This window comes from Oryzias latipes, chromosome 7 (assembly GCF_002234675.1).
Source record: "Oryzias latipes chromosome 7, ASM223467v1".
Lineage (NCBI taxonomy): Eukaryota > Metazoa > Chordata > Actinopteri > Beloniformes > Adrianichthyidae > Oryzias > Oryzias latipes.
The window spans coordinates 6,626,350-6,652,512 of NC_019865.2; the positions used below are offsets into that span (position 1 = coordinate 6,626,350).

General features: G+C 38.8%; 1 protein-coding gene across 3 annotated transcripts in view; it reads left to right on the forward strand.

Moving 5' to 3' along the window:
- The window catches only part of celsr3 (cadherin EGF LAG seven-pass G-type receptor 3), a 103,621-nt gene that overhangs the window by 6,760 nt on the left and 70,698 nt on the right, over positions 1 to 26,163 (forward strand). For all 3 annotated transcript variants that reach the window (XM_020704490.2, XM_011476832.3, XM_020704489.2), the window contains exons 2-3: positions 21,562 to 21,905; positions 24,180 to 24,468. In XM_020704490.2, the coding sequence (XP_020560149.1) occupies positions 21,562 to 21,905; positions 24,180 to 24,468 (633 nt within the window). The remainder of the gene's footprint in view (positions 1 to 21,561; positions 21,906 to 24,179; positions 24,469 to 26,163) is intronic.

A 26,163-nucleotide genomic window follows, 5' to 3' on the forward strand; every position in this document is an offset into this window, starting at 1 on the left:
AAAATGATGAAAATGTGATTTAAAATAAACATTTAAAAGAAAAGAATGATTATTAATGCTCTTTGGTGAAACTTTGAAATTGATTAGCCATCTTGTTCTGGAAATGAGAAAATATTTACTTAAGTGAAGCAGTTAAAGTGAACAACCATATTTATTTTGAGAAACACAAACACAGTTTTCAGTGTGAAGCTTTGTGGTTTAATGGTGATCAATATAAAAAGCCCGCAAATACAGTTTGATTGACTGGAGCTTGAATAGGTGCAGTTTCCATGGCGATTTCAGACAGCTGAGGAAAATCAATTCAAGTGAAAACACCAATAAGGAGGCATTCTACCTGACAGAACCTTTTGTCATTATTTGTCAAGTACACTGTAATTACTATATACTGCATGTTATTTAAGATGCGTTTAGTGATGAAGAACGAGCAAGTTTGAGCTAAAGACTGGGATCAGCGTGAGCTGCTTATTAATAAGTCAATATTGACACGGAATTAACCTGCTCTAACTCTTTGTTCACATAGCACAAGTACAGTCTTTTTTTTTTCTCTCTTAACTGGGAATTTGAGTAAAAGAATAGCTTCTTATCGTCATCTTTGCTATCAAAAATCAAAGCTTTCATACTCAATCAGAACCAGACAGAGATGAGAGCAGAGTTGTTGTTTTGAAGACTTCAGTCTGTGTTTGGATTCTGTCAGAAAGCTTCATTGGAAGAGGCAGCCTGGGGATTTCTGTGGCCTACTACTCTAAATGTTTAAAACAAAGCCCTTTTTTGTTAAGGAGGGGGGGGGGGGGGGGGGGTTACATTGTATTGATTTGAATGAGCACTTTTTAAAAAGCACAACGTGATTGAGTGACATGCTGAAAAAAGAAGAACGTGAGTGATCAATTACGTGTGACCCAGTAAATTTAAAAAGAGATAGACGTTTGAATAATGAAACAATGAAAAAGATATGGTTGAGTCAGAACGTGAAGATGTGAGTGAGAATAATGTACAGATAAGAAGGCATTTGGTTATCAAGCTCCTGAATGAGTAACAGATAAATGCATTTCCCCAGAGCTCATGTCCACCAGTGTAAAAATGTAGCCACTAAGGCAAAGTGAATGAGTGGATTTATGAGCCCTTCACCACCGCCATGTGTGCTTCTGTGTGAATGGTGTGTAAGCACAATAAAGGACCTTCACTTACGCTTACATGTGGGGAGCATTGTTCTCCTTTTGCCTCTCCCTGTGTGCGCTCAGCTCATCTGAACCAGACGCGTGGGTTTGTTTCTAATTTTCTCTCAAATTTTCTCCCACTAAGACACTATTTCAGCCTCTCTCCTTGTTTTCTTTCCGCTTTGCTTCGGGGTTCCAGAATTATGAGGTTGTAATGAAACAACTGTCAGGCAGTCAGACCCAGAGCAAAGCTGTCATTTGCATTGTGTGATGTTTGTTATCTGCCAATTTCTGTCCCTCCTCTGTTCAACGCTTTAAAATCTCCTTTTACTCTAGTCTTCACACCATCTATGAATTATTCATTTCTCATTTAAAGATTTATTTTTACAGTTTGCTTTTCCCCTCCCATCTTTTTTGCTTGTATTTGCTTTTGGCCCTTCTGTCGTGTCTTTTTTTTTTAGTTCCGACAGTTAATTGGTATAAAAACAGTAAAAAGCAAGATTGATCTCCTCATTGTATTGAAGGTGAATTTTAATGTGTGCATCATCTTTTTCCTGTTATGTTAGCCTTTATAATTTCATTTGTACACATTTGCTGCTATTTAACTAAATACTCTCTGTCCTCCTCTAAAAGTTTTTCCTTTTGCTTTTAGGAGCTAAACAAGCCCAAACCATGATTATTTCGCCCCTGCGGTAAAGAGAATGAATCTTTATAAAATTCAACTTTAGTTGTGTTTAAGTGTTTTTATTTTTTAAATATTTACAGTTTGGTTTTAAATAAATTCTTTATTTAATTGTTCATTACATTCAAAATGTTATGAATCAAACAAAAATAACAACTAGAAACTTTTGTATTTTTAAAATTAGCTTTTATTTTAAAACTCTTTAGTAATGTAAAAAAACCCAGACAATTTAAAAATAAATACTTAATGGATAAAAATTGTTACCCAAATGGTAAAAAATGAATATAAAGATTATTTATGCACATGGCTTCCTTTATACATCAAGTTAAAAGGTTTTTAAACATTTGCCTGCTACATTTTCATTCTAATTTTAATCAACTTGTTTTTTGTTTTTTGTCCAGAATGTTTCCTTTCATGTCACAATTTCTCTTTATTCAGTAATCAGTTAAATTTTCTCCCAACTCCTTAGTTTCATCTCAGCCTCTCCTTATAATCCTCACAGGCAGTCATGCTCACAGACGGTATCCTCACTGCTCCTTCTCCTCTTCCTTTTTTTTAAATCACTCTTTGCTTTATTTTTCTCTCTCCTTTGTATCAGAATGAACTGAAATATAATGTATTTTTGTGTCTATAGGAGTAAGTTTTTCTCATTTGCATGAATGTCTGAGCAATCAAGCTAGCCTCCTTTTTGGGGAACATCTTCAACTGTTTGAGGGCTTTAGACTTGACTGCTGTGTACACGTGTGTGTGTGTGTGTGTGAGTGAATACATTGTGTGTATTCTCAGGTGGTCTAAAGTATAGTACTTGCGAGTGTATTTATATTTTCTGGATGAATTATATCTGTGTATACCAGAGAGTGCTGGGAATGCACTCTGGTTTCTGTCTTTGTTTCTTCCGCCCTATCACATGCGTCTTCTCTTGCTGTCCTCTCTTAATCTCTTGTGTGTCTTGTTCTCTCCGTGACAGTTTGTGTCCAACTATTGATCCAGAGGAGGATTTAACACAGCATTCGTATGTGACTCTAAAGCAGTTTGAAGACACACACACACATGCAGGAATGAAGTTGGCTTTTGGGTCAGCTGGTTGGGAGCATTAATGACACTGTTTGGCACCACCAGCAGCTTTAGCTCAAGGTGCCCTTAAGAAAAGTAACCCCCAAATGCTCCAGTAGTCAGCAGCAGGCTCAGTGGTTGAACTGGCACATTCCCAGTTGTGAATGTGTCCTGCAAAATCAAAGTAGAGCAGAAATGTGCAGCAACAGGAAATGTGACCAAATTAAAAATGGCACAATTGAAGTTTAAATCCCAGCAGCGTTAATGTTAGGAGGGAGATTTGTAACCCCCTTATTAGACAGTAAACAGCTGGAAATAACAAATATGCATTAAGTTGCTGTTACTTTTGCAGGGTTGTTATTTGTCTTTGTCTGTACCCGCTTGTTCTTGTCTGGTGCACTCAGTCTATTTCGAGACTGAAAAACTGTAGAAATGGCTGTATTTTAAAGAAGGAAAGTGGCTGATGAAAGTACTGAGACTAAACTCTCTACAAAACTTCAGTCATGTAAATTTCTTGGAGACAAACTCACTGAAGTCACTGCCCATGTGTCACATGGCCTGAACGGCATGTAACTGCTGGTGCTCGGCCAGCACCTTACATGGCAGTCTTGGTGTCAACAGTGTGCGGATTTGAGCTTTAATGGGTGAATGGGACTTGATTATTGTGCTATGTAGCCTACTCGATTTGCCATTTATGGCATAAAATACAGAAGCACAACATGGAATATTTGCAAAAATACAAAAAATGAAAACAATATGCAACTTTTAAACTTTTTTTTAAGTATAAGATATACTGTCACACAATATAGAGGGCACTGGAGGCACGCTGTAAATGAATGGTCTATTTTTAAAATGAAGTCATATACACTATAAGGCGCACCGAAGTGTAAGCCACACTGAGCAAGACGAAACAGTCAGAGTTAAAATTTTATTAACTGCGTTAATAATAACACCCAAAGTTGTTTGTAAAACGCTCCACATTTGAAGTGTTAGCCCAGTTAGTCGCTTTAGCGCATTCACAATAACTGTAACTTCCAATATGTTAAACAAACTGTGTACCACTTCAGCAAGCATAAAAAAAAAATAGTCCAACTCTGCTACACATTAGTCACATTAGCATCATCACAATTACACCCAAGCAAACAGGTTGATAGCGGGGCATGTAAAGTGCTCTGGATTATAGGCTGGACTGTCATTAAAAAAGAAAAAAATCAAGTCTTTCAAATGCACTTTCCAGTGGGAAAAATAAGTTCCCCCTGTCTTATCATTATTTTTTGTTGTCAACTAAATGGAACAAACAAGACATTTGTTGCATTCTGTGATTTCAATATCCCTTCATATCCCAACGTGGTTTGGTTTAGTGCTGACAGGCTGGCATTGATCATAGTTGTAAAGACAAAGTAAATTATTAAGACTTCAGTCAAAAAGTAGTACTGAACGCTACCAAAAATGACCTTAACATGTAATTATGAGCCAATATCATTTCTGACAATATCGTGCATCTCTAGAATACATGATGTTACAGATAAAAATGATACACATACAGCCCACTGCTGCATCCAGAGAACTTGAGTAAAACAAAAAAGTGTACAGTTAAACTGGTCTCCAAGTCAATATTCACAAAATTTTATGAAACCTGGTTAATACAGCTTTGTACGATTCCCCTCTAGTGGATAATAATTTAAAAAGGCTGTTTTAGTCACATTAATTACCTTAAAAAGACATACCATGACCATGTTTGCAGTAGTGTTTCAGTGTCATTCTTGATTAGGTCAGTATACCCTACTCAAATATGTTTTGTTTCTTTATAATTTCTTTTTTATGGCTACAGTCATAACCCCACAAAGTTTTCCCCATAACGACATAAGCTAAGATAGTCTTTTTGAGTTGTGTACAGAGTATTTATTCACAGAGCTCAGACTGTGTTGCACATGTAAGGTAAAGAGCCTTGCCACAGGTCACTGCACCAAGACTTCACTCGTGTGCATATAGGTCATTGCACAGACGTTAACCACTTTTTTCTGGGTGGGCAGGCTGATTTTTCATGTGCAATATGGGTCAGATTAGAGAGGTCAGATCCCAAGTGAATGTACTTTATTTTTCAGATTATGTTCATCTGAGATAATAGTATGATGTTAACCAATAATACAAGGAAGAAAGTATGTTGGGGCCAAGGGTAAAACCTTCGGATGTGGCTTTTTCAGCTAAGTGGTGTGTGTTTTCCAATAAAACATATGTTAATAACTCTGATCCCACTGTATTTCTCCATCAACAATGCAATGTATTTTCTTTTCTTTTTATGGGCACGAGGAAATGCTCTGCATGGGTGATGTGTCTGGTCTTGTAAAGAGCTTTCAGTGGTTGTTTGGAGCAAAGCAGGACTTTTATGAATGCTTACCATTTGCATTAAGTGATTTTATCCCTCTTGTTGATGCCATTATTATTTTTTTTGTATGTCCAATGCTTTTCAGTCAGATTGTAACATTCTGCAGTAAAAGCATCAGATAAGTTGGAAAAATAGAATTTACCAAAACAAAAAAACTGAAGAGGAAGGCAATAGGATCAGAGAGTATCTTTTGTCCATTTCATATTTTTTCTTAACTTAAAATTAAATGCAACATTCTCATTTACTCTTTCAGGGAAAAAATGTTTTTTCCTTTCTCAAATATGTCTACAGTGATGCACTTTTAGCCTCAACAGCGTCATGGAGACTTGACTTTGTTTGCACTGGGTGGGCACGTACACATGTCTACATTGGTATGTATAGACATGTTAGGATATTGAATTTTTTCAACCTCCCCAAATCCTGCAAACTGTGCAGGGATACCCACTAGTGTAGTTTGTGTGATATATGTGTTGTTCTTGTGTGCAGCCTGAATGTTAGAAATGAGGAAACTAGACAATCAGAGCGTAGATTGTGAGGTCATCCTACGGACATCCTACGGACGCTTGCTTATCACTTGCCCAGCCGTTGCCTACAGTCAGTAAGAAGTCCATACAGCTTAGTGTGACTAGTGTGTGGCATCAACTGTACACCATAAGTGCAACTAAAATCAGCCATACCAATACTCTTCAAAACGCTTAGCATTATGCATTGACAATGGTTCGTTCCATTTTCATGACATCCCTTGAACCTCAACCTTGAACCTGTGCTCCTCTTAAGATTTAGGCTCTCTATGACCCTCCTTAGGCCCAGAAAACCCCAAAATCGGCAGCAACCGTACGAGTCAACCCCCGTAGTGCTGCATGCAGGCTTTAGAAAACTTAAAAATATTTTTTAAAGTATATTGTAAAATGATATAATGGCCCATAATGCTACAGCAGGTGTGTTTTCTTGCACTTTTATAAGATGGCACACCCTGCAAAGATATATTTAAACCATTACACATATTGACTTGTAATTTCCAAAACTTCCTGTACCAAAGAGAAAATCCTCTGATTGTTCATAAAATGGGCTCTCAACAAATCCATTGTATGCAAGTTGTACTTTAAGCTGACTCCGCAACAACGATGACCATCATTTACAATGGTTCAAGGATATAGCATAGTATATAAAACCTTTTAAAAGCCCATTAAAACCCATTAGATGAGCTCCTAAAAGTTCATTCTTATGGGTCAAAGTGGTTCCGGCCAAGTTTTGGTTTTAAGAGTTTGACACAGTTTCCTCTCCAAAGCACAGAAAGCCAGATGGCAGCATTAATGCTCTGCTTGCTAATTAGTATTATGTAATTCACCATAACTCCGCGAACAAACCTTGACCTCAAACAGGTTTCTACATTGACCAGCATTTGTCCTATTTTTCATTTTAGAGTATTTCTGCAGAGAACTGGCTGTTAGCTGTAAATTTCTGCTGGTATTTTTGGTTTTTAATAATCAATAAAAAAACTAATTTGATGTACACATTAAATATGAGAAATAAAACCTTATAATATAATTTGATGGTGCAGTATTATGTGGAATGACTGGAGGTCGTATCTCCAACAGCTCTCCACTCTTACATGGATGTTTGCAGAGCATCCTTGGCCAAGAATGAACCAGATGACAGGCTTTTCGGCATCTATCGTCTAACATTTCATATAAATGCATGTGTTTTTGCCCTTGAAGGAAACACCAAAATCACAGCAGACTGTAACTCAGACAAACAAGCTGATCAGGTGTCTTATTTCTGCAGCTCGCAGCCTTTGGCTGCTCTGCATCGAGGAAGTCTTTCTCTCCGGGGAGCTGCCCCGCACAAACAAAGTCTACTTGATGTTGTTCATTCCAATAACTTTGTCTACCAACTAGTAGAGTAACTGCTGGAAAGTTGTTATAAATATAGCCACGATATTTATGAGGGGGCAGCTCTGGAGGAATTAGTATTCTGGCAGCAACAGTTTGGAGTTGAGGACATTACAGATTCACAGGAATCCAAGAGCTTTGCGGCTAAGCTTTGGCACAGAACTCGGATCTTCACTGATTTTTGTCCCATACATGCTCTAAATGCAAAGCAGCATGAAAATGATGTCCATCTACAACCCTGGAAAATATACCTTCTCCTAAGGTTCCCCTCGACATCGAGGGGAACCTTAGGATGTTAGCTCAGAGTAAGTCCAGGTTCCGTCGAGTCGTGATTCACGCAGGCGGTAATGATGCCCGACGGAGACAGTCAGAGGTGGTTAAGTTAAACGTAGCTTCGGTGTGTCAACTGGCTAAGACGATGTCCGACACTGTAATTTTCTCTGGTCCCCTGCCGAACTTAGTCAATGATGAAATGTACAGCCGCTTTTCATCATTTAACCGCTGGCTTTCTAGATGGTGCCCAGAAAACGGCGTTGTTTTTGTGGATAACTGGAGCGCGTTTTGGGGGAAGCCCGGTCTCATGCGGAGAGACGGCGTCCATCCCACTCGGGACGGTGCCGCTCTTCTTTCTAGAAACATTTCTGCTAGCCTTAGTCTGTTAACCTGACAATCCAGAGACGAGACCCGGGCGCAGAGCAGCAGTGGAAAACGCTCCTCTGAGCCTCCCTTAGGGTTAGTGCTGGTGCAAAACCCATGCAGGGAAAGTCAAGCAGGTCCTAGCTATAGCTTATGTGCTGAAAGACAAATGAAAGGAGCGCGTCTTAGAAACCTTAAAGTGACAGACAGCAGTACTCACAAGCAGAATTATGATGTCATTAAATATGGTTTATTAAACATTCGATCCATTTCCTCCAAGTCCCTCTTAGTCAATTAGTTAATTACTGATAACAACCTTCGTCTTTTAGCCTTAACAGAAACTTGGCTCCATCAGGATGACTATGTTAGATTGAATGAAGCAACCCCCCCCCACTTATGCTAACTATCAGAAATCCAGGATTTCAGGGAAAGGAGGTGGTTTGGCAGTAATATCACAGTCTAGCTTACTTCTCAGCCCTAAAGTTAAAAATGCTTATAATTCATTTGAAAACATCATATTGTCTATAAATGACCCGAACAGGAAAACTCCAAAACCTGTTTTACTCATAATTATTTATCGCCCCCCCGGCCCATATTCAGAATTTTTAACTGAGTTTTCCGACATCCTATCGACTATTGTCTTAGATTCTGATCAAATTATAATATTAGGGGATTTTAATATTCATGTTGATGACCCCAGTGACTGCCTAGGAAAGGCTTTTGCAGCTTTATTAGATGATGTTGGTTTCACCCAAAGTGTGAAAGAACCCACTCACTGTCATAAGCACACCCTGGATCTTGTTCTAACCCATGGTATAGAGATCAGCCAGCTGAGTGTCCTTCCTCTTAACCCCATCATTTCTGATCACTTTATGATTACCTTCCAGCTTACACTGGAACATCCTTCTGCCCCAATGAATAAGAAACAGCCTAGAAGAACCTTAACTGACCGTTCTGTGTCTGAGTTTAAACACACAGTTCAGCCAGTACTTAGTGATATTCTGAGAAAATACTCTGAGACCAGCTCCCATAGTATCAGTCCTAGTATAAATGACCACTTTGTTAATGATGCCTTACAAGCCCTCAGGAGTACACTCGATGTTGTTGCCCCCTTGAAACCTAAGTTCGTCAGACAAAACCGAGTAGCACCGTGGTTTAACGCTGAAACTCGTTCTCTTAAACAAGAAACCCGTAAGTTGGAAAGAGAATGGCGCCGCTCCGGTTCAGAGCAGTCTCTGGATACCTGGAAACATAGCCTATTAAATTATAAAAAAGCTCTGCGTAGAGCTAGAAGCAGTACTATTCAACCTTAATATCAGAGAATGGAAACAATCCAAGATTTCTTTTTAGCACTATAGCTAAATTAACTCGCAGTCAGAGCTCAGTAGAACCACATGTTCCTGTTTCTCTCAGCTCTGATGATTTTCTTACATTTTTCGATAGTAAAATCTCAAATATTAGACATAAGTTAAATCAAGTTATTCCTACTATCAGCCCAGAACAGGCTGAAGCGGTAGAAATGGATGCATCCATAGAAACCTCTATAACATTGGACTGCTTCACTGCTGTGGATCAAGCGGAAATAACATCAATTATTACGTCCTCCAAATCCTCAACGTGTCTGTTAGACCCAATTCCCACTAGACTTTTTAAAGAAACTTTTCCCCTAATTAATGATCCCATATTAACAATGATAAATGCCTCTCTGGAAACGGGTTACGTGCCACAGTCTTTTAAATATGCAGTTGTTAAACTTCTTCTGAAAAAGCCCAGTTTGGATCCTAGCATCTTGGCCAACTATAGACCGATATCAAACCTGCCCTTTATTTCTAAAATCCTAGAAAGAGTTGTAGTTAAGCAGCTTTACTGCCACCTACAGGACAACAGCCACTTTGAAGACTTTCAGTCGGGGTTTAGACCTCACCACAGTACGGAAACTGCACTAGTTAGAGTCTATAATGACTTGTTATTGGCCTCAGAAAAGGGACTACTTTCTATTCTGGTCCTGTTGGACCTCAGTGCAGCCTTTGACACTATCGACCACAGTATTTTACTCCATAGATTAGAGCAGGACATAGGGATCAGAGGATCTGCTCTCCAGTGGTTTAAATCCTATCTGTCCGATAGGTATCAGTTCGTTAATGTAAATGGCCATTCCTCTCAGTGCACTCGAGTCAACTATGGAGTCCCACAGGGCTCAGTCTTGGGACCGATCCTGTTTACGCTTTATATGCTACCCCTAGGAAACATAATCAGGAAACACAGCATTAATTTTCATTGTTATGCCGATGATACGCAGTTGTATTTATCCATGAAGCCTGACCAGAATGACCAGATAGAAAAACTGAACGCCTGCATCAGAGACATCAAGACCTGGATGACAATTAATTACCTCCTCTTGAACCCAGAAAAAACTGAGGTCATTATACTTGGTCCTAAAAACCTCAGAGATGCTCTGTCTGCTCAGATAGTCTCCCTGGATGGCATAAGTATAGCCCCCAATTCCACAGTTAGAAACCTTGGGGTTTTATTTGACCAGGATTTATCATTTAAGGCTCACATATCTCAGGCGTGTAGAACTGCCTTTTTTCACCTGCGGAATATTGCTAAGATCAGAAATATACTTTCTAAGAGTGATGCTGAAAAACTCATCCATGCATTTGTTACATCTAGACTGGATTACTGTAACTCTTTGTTAGCAGCGTGTCCTAAGAGTTCCTTAAGAAGTCTCCAGCTTGTTCAGAACGCAGCAGCTAGATTGTTAGCTGGAACCAGCAGAAGAGATCACATCACTCCTGTGTTAGTTTCGCTCCATTGGCTCCCAGTTGATTCTAGAATCAAGTTCAAGATCCTCCTGTTAACCTATAAAGCCTTACATGGAATGGCCCCGTCCTATATTAAGGACCTCATAGTCCCTTACCATCCAATGAGAACACTTCGCTCGCAAAATGCAGGACTGCTTGTGGTTCCTAGAATCAGTAAAAGTACGGTTGGAGGTAGAGCGTTTAGCCACCACGCCCCTGTTTTATGGAATAAACTCCCAGTTCATGTAAGAGAGGCCGACTCAGTTTCTACATTCAAAGTTAGACTGAAAACATTCCTATTTGGACAGGCTTATTGTCAGACTAGTTAGTATTCAGAGATTATTTAACTTAATGTTAATTTGTTTAAATTAAACTTAATAATAACTATTTCTTTTAAAAGGCTGCTAGAAGTTGAAGCTGGGGTAACTATGGTGCACTGGGGTTCTGTCCTCTTTTCTCTTCTACTTCTACCCTTCCTCTCCTCTATTCTTGACCATAATTTATCATTTAGTTCTCCATGCCTCTGTTTGGTACAGTGCGATTCATGTATTGTCCCTCTTTTCCTCTCCCCTCCTGGGGAGTGGGAGTGCTTCCAGACTCCAGTTGTTTCATCCGTGCTCCTGTTCCTGACCGTTTACCTCGCCTTTGCTCCTGCTCCTACACCTGGCTGTGGATCCTGCCTCTGGCTCATCTCTGGCTCGTCTCTGCTCTGTACCTGACCGAGTACCTCGTCTCTGCTCCTGCTCCTACACCTGGCTGTGGTTCCTGCCTCTGGCTCGTCTCTGCTCTGTACCTGACCGAGTACCTCGTCTCTGCTCCTGCTCCTACACCTGGCTGTGGTTCCTGTCTCCGGCTCGACTCGCGCCTTTGACTGTCCCCACAACCACGGCTGGATGAAGCTCGTCTGCTGGACTTTTATATATGTAGTTGTAGATTTAGATAAGTTAATTCTTCTCTAAGAGTTCTGGTAAATCGCCTGTCCGTCCTGGGGGAGGATCCCTCCTTCATGTGGGCACCCCTGAGGTTTCTTCGTTTTTTCCGGAATCCGGGTTTTTTTGGGAGTTTTTCCTTACCGCGAAGGGGGGTCTAAGGGCAGGGATGCCAGTATAGCTTAGTCAGTTTGTTAGTTCATTTTAGTATTTTTCTATTGAACTCTTTGTATTCGTGATCCTTTTGATTTCATGTTTTACTTCGAAGCCCATCGAGACGACTGTTGTTGTGATTTTGGGCTATACAAATAAAATTGAATTGAATTGAATTGAATACCTTGTAATTCCAGTGACAGAATGTTTAAAGACTCACTCTAAACATCTTTTGAGCTCAGATTCCTGCTCGGATGAGGAAAATGAAAACGTACATGGATCTAGGCGTCCACAAGTGGGATGCATCTGAATGAAGCAGAGCAGGGGGCTTGTGACACGTCCAGCGTATTTTCTACATCACAGATAAGCTCTTTTTCCAATGGGATTTTTTCGTCTGCTCCTGATTCACACTGACTTAAATAAAGAAATGCAGTTTTGAGCAAAATCTTTTTATATACTGTATGTCCTTCGTCAAAAAAATGCTAAAGAACATGTTAAAAACTCGAAAAACATGATTTTTATGTTGTATCTTTAAAGACTCACTCCAACATACTATTTTCTTTCTTGAAAATTGTTTTTTTTGTGTTTTTAACATGTTCTTTTAGGATTTTTCTCATAATGAAAAAAGAAAAGAATTTAAGATTAAAACAGCATTTCTGAGTATTTCTTTATTCAAATCATGATGAATCATGAATAGATAAAATCCTGCCTATACAAAATCTCTGTTGTGATGCAGCCACAGAAATGGGCAAACCAACGTCTCGTTTCTCTGCGCCATTCTGATGCATCCACTTGCAGACAAATAGATTCACGTTTGTTTTCCTCGTCTTAGCTGGCATCTGGCTCAAAACTGTACGGCTGGATAGCTCCAATATTGCGAACCTTTTTTGTAGCACTGGTAATTTCAGTTTGGGGTTGTGAGCGGCTGTTTGCCAGCGGGAGAGTGTAAAAAAAAAAAACAATCATGGGATATCAGTGAGAGTTACTTCCTTGCCAACAGTCCTGCCCACAACTCAAAGGCAAACTTCTAATTAACTTCTGCTTCTCTACAGAAAATGGATTTAAAAGTGACACAGGTTTTTTTTTTTTTTTTAAATTTGGTTAAAAATGACAAAATTAGAATTAAAAGACCACTGGGAACAATTTTCTAATAGATAAAAATATTGTTAGAATAGGTCTTTTTTTCCCCTAGAGCTGCACTTTTAGGGGTTAGAAAATACTCTACGTAAATTGCTTTTAGGTAGTAGGAAAAGTTATGTCCTTTGTTACAACATGTTGATATCCAATTGGTGTCTGTGTCTTGGCTTACTTGTGTTGACATGAACTCATTATCGTCGAGTTTCCCTCAGCATTCTGAAACCCACCCATCGCTGTGCATCATTACCCCAGGACACATTAGGAACACAATTGAAGTTCTTACATCTTCTAATCAGTCACACAGCAAAGATCAGTGCTTTTAATTACAAATTTAAATCCTAGTTATCATTAGGAACACACGACTTTTGTCTAAGGTTAGCTGAGGACCGCTAAGACTGCTCTTCAGAGAAAAATGTGTGCAGGAAAAAATCAGGAGAACTCCTCATAAGATTGGAAAGCCAGCTCTATGTTTAGCAGCATTTCATCAATAAATCATTATTGCATTAGCCTCAGAACATTAACATGATTACTGTAAACAAACAAGATCACAGTAGGAAGATGAGCCGGCCAGTATTCCAGACGTTGCTGCTTTCAGCTGCAATGTGTTTCTCCTTTTTTAATTCTCTCAAAGACTTAAAATTCAAGCAGTTGTGTCTGTGTCTCATAGGAAATATTTAACGCCTTTTTTTGTAATTGTAAACTAAAAACATGTTTTACTGTCGGGACATACTTTAGAGAATCTTCAACACATCTGTTTAGGTTTTTTGTCTTTCTAACAAAATAGGGTAAAACAGATTTAATGAGGATACATTTAAGCTGTCGATGAAGGTTCTCATTCATCCAGGTGACGTCTTGTAGGTGAATCATGGCATCTGGGTTTAACCCCTTCATGCTGTATGTCACTAATTTCCGCCGTTTAAACCAGAACTCCACTATTTTTTTAGCACGACTTGGAACAGATAAAACCCTGAGGATTATTGTTTCATAAATTTGGAAATAAAGTTAAGAAAGAAGACACTAAGTCCAGATGCCATGACTCACCTTCAAGACATTAAGAGACATCGAGTCTCTTATGTCTGTTAAAACGTAAATTTGTATTTAATGAAGTCACTAAAAATGCTAAAAGTAAAATAAAATATAAAATCACAAATTATCAGGATTCAGGTTTTCCTTAAAATCTACAAAAAAATGAAAACAAGCATTATTTAGCATAAAAAAAGAGTTTGTTACATATTCTATACCGAAAACTAAATAACTGACTTTAACTTGAACAGGATAGAGAACAGCGTTGAAAGCAAAGACGAAAGCTGCAGCCGTGGACAGCTGTGGACCAATTTCACATCTGCTACTCGGAGAGGTCACGGCGGGTTGATTTAAAAGTACAATAAACACGTGTGTGTTGGTGAGTGTGTAATTGTAATGTGGACTGAAAGTGTGTCTGAGCTTTCTGTGTTCAGTGAATTTAAGTGAAGCTGCTTTAATGCAAAAGATTAGTCCCTCTGTTATAAAAGGGTGGGTTAAACCATAATGTATTTGGAGCAATTGTGTGCGCGTGTGTGTTTGTGTTGATTTTTTTTTCCAGTGTTCTACTTAACAGAGTATAATCAGTGGCCGAACCTCAGGGGGCTGCAAGGCTTTAACAGACAAACAGAGCGCAAAACTCAGCTGTCAAGCCAGCGCCTGGGTCTGTGTGATCTGTTCTGTTGCATACATGTCATAATTAACCCTTTAGTGGCCAGTCTCCATCTTCCCCTACCCCCTTTAGTCACTTGTTTAATTGAAAACCACTTTTACTGGTCAACCTCCTCACGCCATCTGCTTGGTCGTTCTGTTGAAAATCAAGTTTTTGGGTGTTTTTAACATGTTCTTGTGGCATTTTTTCATGATGGAGGACACATACGAAGAGCATTAAGCTTAAATTGCATTTCTGAGCATTTCCTTATTTTAAATTGTTGTGAATCAGGAGCAGATGACAAAAGGCCTTTTGAAAATGCTTGTTTTTGGATTGTTTAGTGAAAAACCAATATTGTAACATCATTATATTTGCTAAGCGGTTTATAGGCTTTGTTTTGTTTTAGACTTTTTTTTTTACAATTAAACTTAAAATTAATAAGACAATAAAATAAAGCAAAAAAAGGAGAAAGCTTGTAGGTTTGATGCAGATCCTAACTACGGCAAGCCACAAGTTCCCTGCTCTGCTCCATTCTGATGCATCCTCTTGTAGACAAACAGATTCCTGTACGTCTACGCACCGGTAATGTTAGATTGGGATTGTGAGGGGCTATAGGCTTACGGGAGAGAGTGTAAACATTGGAAAGATGGGAAATAGGGGCAGAATTATTCTGTGCCAACGTTCTCACCCACAACTCAGAGGTGAATTTCTAATTAACTCCTGCCGCTCTGCAGACCCTATAAAAACGGTTCAGGATTTTGGCTAAAAACGACACAATCACAATGAAAAGATCATTGAGAACGCTTTTAAAATAGATCAAAAGGTGATCGGAGTGGGACTATAAGAATGAAGAGTTTAAACACCTGCTTCTCTGCCCTTTTAACAAATTATGCCCATGTATTAAGAAATATCTGCATTCATCTGGCACTTTTTTAACATTTTGGAGGGCAGTTGGGAACTACGAATAGAATTTTCCAAAGTTTGATCTGCTCTCATGTTTTTAACCGGACGTCTTGAGGACACAGAGGAGAGACAGGAAAAGGCCAAACAAAGAGACGTGACAAGCTGGTGTGAAATGGGATTTAAAACCATGCAATAGTGAGTGCATAGGCTGTGAAGTAATAGCGTGAGAGCCCCGAGAGAGTGTTTGGTATGTTTCAGAGCAGTGCCGCAGTGCCTTTGTAGGCAGCAAATCCGATTTAACTCTTCTTGGTTTTGCATGCTGGTTGTAATATATATCGCCCCTTTTGGTTTATTTCTTTTTAATCCTGACTCTTGAAAGATTCGGGGTTGCAAACGGCTTTAGTCATAGCCTAAAGGTCGGCAGTGTTAATGTCATGTGTGAATCACTGATACATGTAGGGATTTGAACTTCCAACCTTGTTTTGTTTTCCAGTATTGACTGAAAGAAAGACTGACAGCCGTACATGCTGAACATTTCATGTTTTTCTTGTAGACATTTTAGCATGAAAGGGAGCTTTTCCTCTGGCTGTGTAAAAACAGGAAAACTGTTTTTGTTGATTACAGATCAGTAAATTTAATTTACACATTTATTCAGATGGATGCAAACTTAATGAACAAGCAGTGATCTGCATTAGCATCACAGAAAATGATTTTTTTCCCCCCTATTTTATATGCAGTGCAGTGTTTAGCTAAGGGCTCTTCAACCTTTAACGCTATGTATGGATGGATGGAGGGAGGGAAGGATGGATGGATGGATGGATGAATGAATGGATGGATGGATAGATATTTTAAAAAGCATTAAAAAGGCCACTTTTTATACTAAAATTAATGAATAAGGTTCTTCCGCAGGATGTGTCATAAACTTCATTTAGCTTTCTTTAATTTTTTCTGATGTTAAAAATAATAATAATGAAATTTCTTAAATAACAAGTAGTCAGAGAAGCATCGACCCAGCAGTTCACCTTTGCTGCAAAGAGGAAAATGCCAGGGTTCCTGTCCCTGACTCATCGCTCTGCCTTGTATTGCAGGTTTTAGAAATGTTTCTGAGGCTTTTTTCACCCCCCGCTGTGAGTTTCAATTGTATGCTACTTTGCAGACTATTTCCATCCGGATTTCCAGGCAGCAAGCTCAGGATGCTCTGACATTCAAGAAGCTTTGAGTGTGCTATTAGTCAGGGAACCTGGCACAGGGAGATAGTAGCGAACTCCCTCAACCCTTTGAAGCGCTGGGACTGCATACCCACAAAGCGTCTTAGAGTTGGTGATCGGAGGCCAGCCTCTCTGTCACGGTGCGTTGATGCTCACGCACGCGGTACCTCGCTGATGACTCTAGACCAATGTTGGATATTCTTAGAAGCGCAATATACACCACCCCCAAGCTCTGCTCCTTTTTGCACGTACAGATGTTGGCAAGCATCCCATGGGAGTTGTTAATAGCTGCTAAAGTGTCTACAAGTTTTTTGGAAAATGCTTTGTTTTCTTCTGGTGGAACAAATGCATTTCTTTTAGTGGAGTTTTGAGTGTGGAGGTCATTAATGTTTTATTGTCTCCATACAGATGAAGCAGAGTGGTATAGAGATGTGCTGATGCATAAGTTATGACTTGTGGACTCCCTCTGAAGATTACTTTTGCTTACCTTTTATTGCAAAAATAATTCCCAATCCCATGTTGTCCTTGTAATAACTCTGAAATTCATGACAATATAAATATGACACACTCATACAGAGAGGGTGCTGTGGGATTCTTTCAGTGCTTTATTACCCGCCACATTACGACTTTGAATTTTCTGCATAACTTTCAATAAATATGGAGCATACATGCCTTTAAAGAAAAATGTTAGGAATGAACAAACATTTCCAAAGTGTGAGCTAGTTTGGTTTGCCTTAGTCACATTCAGCCTAAGGGGTTTTTGGGTTATAGAGAGAAGTGGCTGAAACTCATCCGTACAGGTTTAACCATTTTTCACCTGCAGACAACCTGTATCTACCCGTGAGGGCAGTTGTGACTAAGGCATTAAATTGAGGGGGACCTGGCCACAGATAAGATGGCAGCCATATTAGCTGGAAGCAGAAGCAGCTGGTCTCCAGTACAAAATAAAGGTTTAGTGTGCAAGATGAGCTTAAAATGGGGCAAAATGCGGCAATCGTTTACTCTTCTCAAAACTGATATTAACAAAAGTGTTCAGGTTTGTAAAACTGTTTACCCTTTTACAACAGAGCTTTAGCTCCAGTGTTTACATTCCTTCAACTATTGTAACTTTTTCAACCCTTAACACGATCAACGAGAATCAGCTCATTCTGCCATGGAGAAAAGTGGCTTACCGCAGGTGTGTAACGCTTTATATTAGTAATGTGTTGCATATCGGTGAAAAGCCGCAAAAGGAGTTCCAGTGTGTGTCAAAAAGCATAGCAGGTTTTGACTGAGACATCTATAGTGCTTAAGGTTTGAAGCTTAGAACAAGATAGAAACCTAAGTTAGATTAGTCTTTTTTTCGACAAAAAACAGAGTAATTTGACCGAACTGGGGGAGAAGGCGATCTTTGGGTTCCAGTTAAGGACTCCGGTATGGGCGCCATTATGTTGTCTGTATAATTTATATACCGGTTTGTTTGTGTATATATAAATTATACAGACAACATGATGGCGCCCTTTATATATATATATATATATATATATATATATATATATATATATATATATATATATATATATATATCATGTATCAAAAAATCAAAAAATTTGGGCTAAATAAAAAATTTATGTAGAAACAAAATATCATTTTCCTTGCATGAAACATTTTGAGTTGACATAATCTGTATGATTTAAAATCTAACCCCGAACAATCCAAACCTTTAAAAAAGTTACAGTATATTCACTGCAGTCTATTTTAAAACAATGCTATAGTTTTTTTTTCCCAGTACTAGTGTTCAGTTTAACATGTTTGCACTGTTGATGGAGGCCTATGTTTGTGACCTAAACCTCAGTGTGGTTTTGGAAAATCATTTCTCTGTTTTCTTAGCAGATTCTTTCCGCGTTCCAATATGAATGGAAAAAAAAACCACTGTGTATTTCCATTCCATCTGACCTATATACCAGAAAATGTGTTTTTTTGTTGAAAATATTTGCCTGCTCATATAATTTGGCTATGAATTGAACAGACAACCGTCTGTGGCAAAATGTTACATGTGTGTTCAAAAAGAAATAAAAAATCCTGGATTAAACTCCACTAATTGTCATCAAAAATAAGAAGTATCCAAAAAATTTTTTTGTCCAAAGTGTAATGCCTGGATTGATGATGTTACTCCAGACCCATTCCCAGCTTGTGAGTGGAACATGCTGAAGTTGCATCTCACACTTGTTTTAGATGCCCACTGGACTGCGGCTGCTTCTAAATTGGTTGTAGAATCCCAGGTAAATGCCTGGAGGCCACATTTAGCTGAGCCAGATCCATTTGTGTATCTGGTGTCGTTCTCTGCTTTGTGCCTTTGTGCGTCTGTGTGCTTTCACATATCCTTCTCTCATTTCAATGACAGTTGGAGATTGGTGTCAATTAGCGCTGCGCCTTTTTGAACGGTGATCCAGTTTACCGATAATAAATCTTTTTAGTCTGAGAGATTTAGAAGATTTCTGAGGCCTGTCCTTCATTTCCCCCTCATAACCTCTCTTCACCCTCTGGCTGTTCACTTATCCCAAAGGCCCTTCTACATCTCTGTGTGTTTTTCTGTGTGTTTGTGTTCATGTTTGGGGTGTGTGTTGGAAGTCAGCGGGGAGTGAGGCTCCTCATAATCCGGTAATCAAACCAGCTGCCACCAGACCCAACCCCCAACTTCCTTTCTCTTCCTCTTTATTTTCTCCTTCATTCTCCTTGTTTCCTCATACATTAATTAATTTGTGTTGTTCACTGATTATTGTGCACTTCTCATTTTCTTGTACTCTAATGGCATCATCCTTTTCCTGTGTTTTGTTGTTGTCTTTTTTGCTTTCTCTCAACAGCAAAGGACCAAAAAAAATGTAATTCTTTTTTTTTTCTTTTTTTAGATTTTCTCCATTTTAGTTCACAAACATCATTGTTCTCCTCATTGGATGACAATTAAAGAAAGCTAACATCAGCGATCTTTGCTTGTTTAGACTAAAACAGTGACATTTTTTCTTTCTTTCACCCCAGGTTGCAGAAACTGATTCCGTTTCCCCTCCGTTCCTCATCATAGTCTCCCTTTTCTTTTTCCCGATTTTTAAAAAATTCCCTTTTCGCTCTCCTTTGCTCTCCATCACCTCTGTGCCCCCCCACTTCGATCTTTTCTGTTTCACTGTCTGCGTTTCCTTCACCCCTCACCCCACATCTACTGCTGTCATGTTGCTTTCCTCCTTTTCTCCTTTTCCTGTCATTTCTTTTTTCTGCAAGACTGTCAATTTATTCCATTTTGCTTCTTCATTCACTTTGAATTACTTAAAATCTTCCACTGACACGATTTTGTCCAACCTTTCACATCAGATTTAACTGTCTCTTAACCAAACAAAACCGGTTTAGGATGATGTTGTGAAAAATATATCAATATTTGACTAAAACTTTTTCATTTCTTTATCACATGGTTATATTCAGGGTATTATGAGAAGTTGTGAGGATAAAAGAGCAGTTTTTGGACTTAACTTGATTGTATGTGTGCAGTTTAAATATTTACATCTATTGGATGTAAATGGGATGATTAAAAAAAAAAGGACAAGAAGGTGTCTCACCTTCTATTCAACCACTTTTATCATTTGGCCTGGGGTAATACGGCATTGATCGGAAATAAACTGAAGTGCTTAAAGTAATACAATTGAAAGTGGTGAGTATGGATTTTAATATTTAGATCAATAAAAAACTGACAGAAAAATTGACATGGTGAGTTCTGGTACGGTGTTGGTTGATGTGCTCCCAGAACAGCCGTAGTGTTCTCTAAATGGATTGATCAGCTTTTTACAGTATTGATAGCAAGAGCTTTGATTGAGTAATTAATAAACCTAAAGCAGTAAACAACAAAATAAAATACTTAAATAAACACGAGAAGTTTAATTCAATTTAGTTTTATTTAAATAGCTCAAGATTACAACACAGTTGTCTCACGAGCTTCACTAATAGTACAAAAAATTAAATCATTTATAAAATACAATAGCTGATTGCTAAACTAAACTAAAGTAAACTAAACTAAACTAAACTAAACTAAACTAAAGTAAACTAAACTAAACTGGGCATCCCTGCCTTTAGATCCTCCTTCTCGGTAAGGAAACAAATGATAAAATGCTCGGAAAATAAGTGGTTAGAAAAGAAATGGTATTAATTCTGACCCCCCCCCATCTTACTATGCTTTATGAATACACTTTTACATATTAAAAGTATAATAATTATTCACCTAAGCACGCAATAATGAAAGAAAAAAAGGCATCAAGGTATCAAAACAAAGTCACAAAGTCAGGACTGTCTGCACTTTTTCCCATCAGGCTTCTCATTTTCTAATTTTCCAACATTTTTTTATTTTATTTTTTAATTGTATAACATTTTTACTCATTTTATGGTTTCCTCCATGTTTTCCCATAATCACGCACCACAGACAAAAATGCACACAAATTTTTGTGTTGTTCTTACACAAGGTTGTTTATCATTTTTCTATTTTGGTAAATAATCCCTTTCTTTTTTTCTTCAAACTGTTTTGTTGTATGTTCTGTGGAACTATACCAACAGTATACTTTTAATTTCTGAATTGTCTATTGCTGCATTGAATTTTTAAAATTTTCATTAATAGGTTGTGAGATAAATTCATATTAGGATAACGGAACCTGCTAAATGTTCTCTGAGACAAAATGCAGCTTTGAAGATGTTGTTTGGGACATAAAGCTAGTTTAGGTGTCCTGGTATAGAAATCACTCTGGCTTGGCTTAAATCTCTAATTTTCTCCTTTTTGGCTGTCTTTCTTTTTTTTTTTTTTTTACCCTTCTTTCTGTTTTATTATCTTTTCATCCATTATTTTCTGCCCCACTAACTATTAAATTCACCTATTGGACGACTCAATAAAGGTGTTTAATCATTTAACACATTTTTCTTTGTTCTCCTTCCTAACTTTGCAGACGGTGTCCACAGCATCTCAGCTCAGTGTGTTCTCCGTGTCCTCATCATCACCGAGGACATGCTTGGAAACAGTGTCACAGTCCGTTTGCAGAACATGACCCAGGAGCACTTCCTGTCACCACTGCTGGGTAACTTCCTGGAGGGCGTGTCTGCTGTGCTCTCTGTGCCAGTGGAGAACGTTTTCATCTTCAACATCCAGCCAGATCTGGACGCAGCACCTGGAAGGATCCTGAACGTCAGCTTCTCTGCTGCTTTGCCGGGTGGATTTTTCTACGCCTCTGAGGATTTGGAGGAGAAGCTGTACCTAAACAGGCCCAGGCTGACTTCATTGACACAGATGGAGGTTCGTTCGTGTGCACAAACTATCACGCAGCCACACATACAGACAGGAACCATCATTTGGAGTCTTGTCTGGTAGCAAATTCTTTCAAAAAATGAAGAAAAGCAACTGCTGACAAGCTTTTGGATCAATCTTAATCTAATCTTTTAGAAAATATTATTGATTGTTTTGCCTCACTGCAGATATTGATAAAGGAAGGGTAAAAGAGAGAGGCGTTTAATGTAAATATTTGATGATTCAATCCTGCACATATGATGAGAAGAATTTAAGACTGTTAAATAAGGCTCTTAAGGCTTTGACTTTCCATTTTTGTTTAATTAAAACATTGTAACTGTGGTAGCACCATGAGCTCTGAGGATACCAGGGAGTGGTGTGGTACAGATGCTGATAGCCCGGCAGCCTCATGGCCTCATGCAACGCTGCACAAATATGACCACCTTATGTCAACATGCATGAAGTGATGCGTACCTGCATGCAGCATGCACATTAGTTACATGCACATTCATACAGTTCAGAGCATTTGAACACACACAGATGTGTCAAAGCGTGAACTGCACCATGAGGGAGGAAAGCTGAATGCACGGCCATCACTTTAGAATAAATATCAAACGTGTGCTGTGTAAAAAAACAAATGGAGAAAACTTAACTTGGAAAAGTTTAATCGTCAAGAAAAATAAAACAAACAAACAAACCAAAATGAACGAGTACTAATGTAAGTTACACACACCACAAACAATCAATTCACCATAGCCTGTATTATTTCCTAATATGCATCCTTTTTCTCTGAAGTGCATTTATCCAAAATCGGTTAGAGGACGCCTATCATATTTTTTTCTCTGAACAAAATGTAACAATATTTTCAGAATTTAAATATGATTTTGCCACAACTTAATTTTTTTACTCATTTATGCTGGAAAAGTGAAAATCACTGGTCCTAAAGCTTTAGTCACATTCACCTGTACGGGTGGGGGGGGGGTTGACCCTTATGGGTGCTACAGATTTTTGAGTTGTCTGGACCAGTGGAGGATTGTAGAGAGGAGCGGCCGCATCTCAAGATGAGTGCAAATTCCCTTTAAGTTCATGTACCTCATACCTGAAGGGACATCATCAAAATGGAACCTTCTATTGTTAAGCGTGTGGAAAGTTTATGTTAAAGTATTTGAAAGGATAATAGAAGTTATTTACACTTATGAGGTACAAGTGATGCAGTCGTGAGGTGCCCTTTTGCCTAGTGTAGTCATTTGTTTGGTGTGAGTACTAACCCCTTACTGCTGCACACAGGTCAGTGTACATCTGTAGGATGCCCACTACTCTCTGACTGTCCAATTTCCTCTCTTCTGATAGCCAGACTGCACGCAGTAAGCATGTACTTTTAACGTTAACAGCAGTAATGTGACCCTTGCACAGTCTGCAGGATTTGGGGGGATTAAGAAATGAAACATGTGCACGATGTACCTGCTTTTCACCTACTTCGCCTGTACTTACCCCTACTTGTTGTTCAAGAGTTTGCTACGACCTGTTGCCTGCAACATGACGGTACCAAAAAAAGTATGCCATGCCCCGTACAGGCTTGACCATTTCTCACCTTATTTAGCTGTAAGGCCAGTTGAGACTAAGGCTTAAAGACTGCTTTTTGAGAATGTGCAGCTTGGAGTTTATAGCAATTTTTCATGAAAAAAAAACAACCCCCTTGTTTTGAAACTCCATTCCTGCTCTTTAAATAACCTGTTTGTTTCTTCAAATAGGCTACAGATCTGAAAAAAGATGCGTTTCCCCTTAAAAAATATGAAAACAAAAAGTTTTAAAGACAAAACAAAAGGGACAAAAACTGTAAAAATAATTGCTTTTCTTCATTTGTAATATCATAATTTATCCAAAGGCTTTTTTGTGATTAGGACTTACAAATGAGCTCTTAAAGAGTTACTAGGTTAAAATGAGGTAAACTTTTGACATGAGGTTAAGCCAGAGAAAATAATAGAACAGTTAAAAAAATACCTAACCAGCTGCAACAAACACTATTTGTCGATGTCCAAAAAGTCATTACGATTATTAGAAATGTTATGATTAATGCAAATGCTACCAGAATCTTTCAAGAAAAATAAACCATCCTGTCATAATGGAACTGATAGGCCTCTTTTTAAAGGTTTAAGGGGAAACAAATCAGCATACAGTACATGTATATTATTATGCATGCTAAACAGTTATGGGTTGTGTGACAGGATCCATTTTCCATCTGGAAAGTCCTCTACAAAGACTCTCTTCATCTCATCCCTCCAGGTTCTTCCATTCGATGACAACGTGTGTCTGCGGGAGCCCTGCCAGAACTACATGAAGTGCATTTCCGTGCTGCGCTTTAACAGCTCTGCACCCTTCATCTCCTCGCCTTCCATCTTATTCCGGCCCATCCACCCCATCGCAGGCCTGCGTTGCCGGTGCCCTGTGGGCTTCACGGGCGATTACTGCGAGACAGAAATCAACCTGTGCTACTCCAACCCCTGCCTGAATGGAGGGGTGTGCGCCCGCCGGGAGGGGGGCTACACCTGCATCTGCCGTGAAGACTACTCTGGTGAGTCACTGGATGATCATTGATCATTTTAATTTAGATTATAAACTTTGTATTCATTAAATGTTTGAGAAGTAACAGGCTTAAGAGCTTCAGTAGGATTTTGCTATATTTCTCTTATTTCCATGCTAAAACGTTTGGCTACTATGTGTTCATTTGCAAGACTAAAACCATAGTCATATATTATCATACAAGAAATCCCTAGATATTTATGTTTTACACACAAATCCTATTTTAAATATTGGTGTGAGGCATCCAGTGATGATGTTTTTTGAGAGTCATTTGAAGGAAAATATGCTGTCAAGTTTGCACGTTTGTGCTTAAATATAGCAATTATGGTACATCCACACCGGCTGTCGGGACTTCTTTGTTCCACTGACTCCTACTTTGATCACTCCTTGTTCTTTTGTCATATGGAGCAGAGCAGCATGAGAACACACACTGTGCCTCTGGGGAGGACTTCCTCCTCTTCACTCTCTTCCAAACACAAGTCATCATTTTCCACCTTTTATTCCTGCCTTTCCCGACTCACTATCCTTTTGTCCAACTGTCCCTTCCCAGGCTCGTTTTAGACACATGGACCCTTTTCTTCTGTCACTCTACGCCTGTGTTGCCTGAGCTATTGACGAGAGAAAACCTTGTAGAGAATATGAACGTCTGCGTGTACGAAAAAGGCGAGGGAGGTTTAACGTTGCCTTTATTTTTGAATCAAAAGAGACATGTCAGGGTGAAGCAACACTTTCCATTCATTAGAGAGACAGAGTGTTTTCCAAACTTTCACTGAGGCAGATGCAAAGAGAAACGGAGGGAAGTGTGAGGCTGAGAAGTGGAGGTAGTCAAGAACACTGTGAAACTGAAAGTAGAGTGAGGAGAGAATAAGGGGTGAATATGAATAAAATCGATTCATTTAAAATCTAAAAAGAAGAAAAAAGTAGGTGCAATTGATAATTTTTCCATTTTAATGTCAGAGAAATAAATTCAGACAACATGACATTCTGGCTGTGATTTAGAGGTAAAGCGGTCAACCTCGGATTGGAGGATCGCAGGTTTGGTTCCCGCCTCGCCCACCCATGTGTCGAGGTATCCTTGGGTAAGACACTGAACATCGCTCCGAGTGGTTATAGGTTAGCGTCATAAGACAGTGGAACTGCCATCAGTGTGTCAAAGTGTGTGTGTGCATGGGTAAAAAGCATTGGGCCTTGAAGCATTTTTAGAAAAGTGACATATAAATGTATTGTCTTTTCTAATTTTCCCATTTTATCAAAGTCCACACAAGTAAACCAGGGTTTCTTTCCCAGGGGGGGTGATCCAGTGTGAGTCCTTGGGCAAGACCCTCTGCACTACTGCCTAACTATGTAGTCACAAGGGGTTTTTGTCCACCTGTACCGGTCCCCAGCCCAGATAAAAATACAGAGTCGTGTCGGGAATCTCAAGTGGCTTTTATAAGTGTATTATGTATTTACATAAGGAAGCTTCTGCTATAAATTTGCAAATCAAATTTCAATCAATTATTTTTCTGATATCAAAACCCAGTAAACACTTAATCTTATTTATTTCAGGAAAGACGAGACCGGTTTTAGCATCTTGAATATACATTAGAAAAATAAATACCCTAAATAGCATAAATCCTGAAGGATGCTGTTGTATATGTACATGAATGTATATGCATGTTTTTAAACGGAGAGAAACGAACACAAG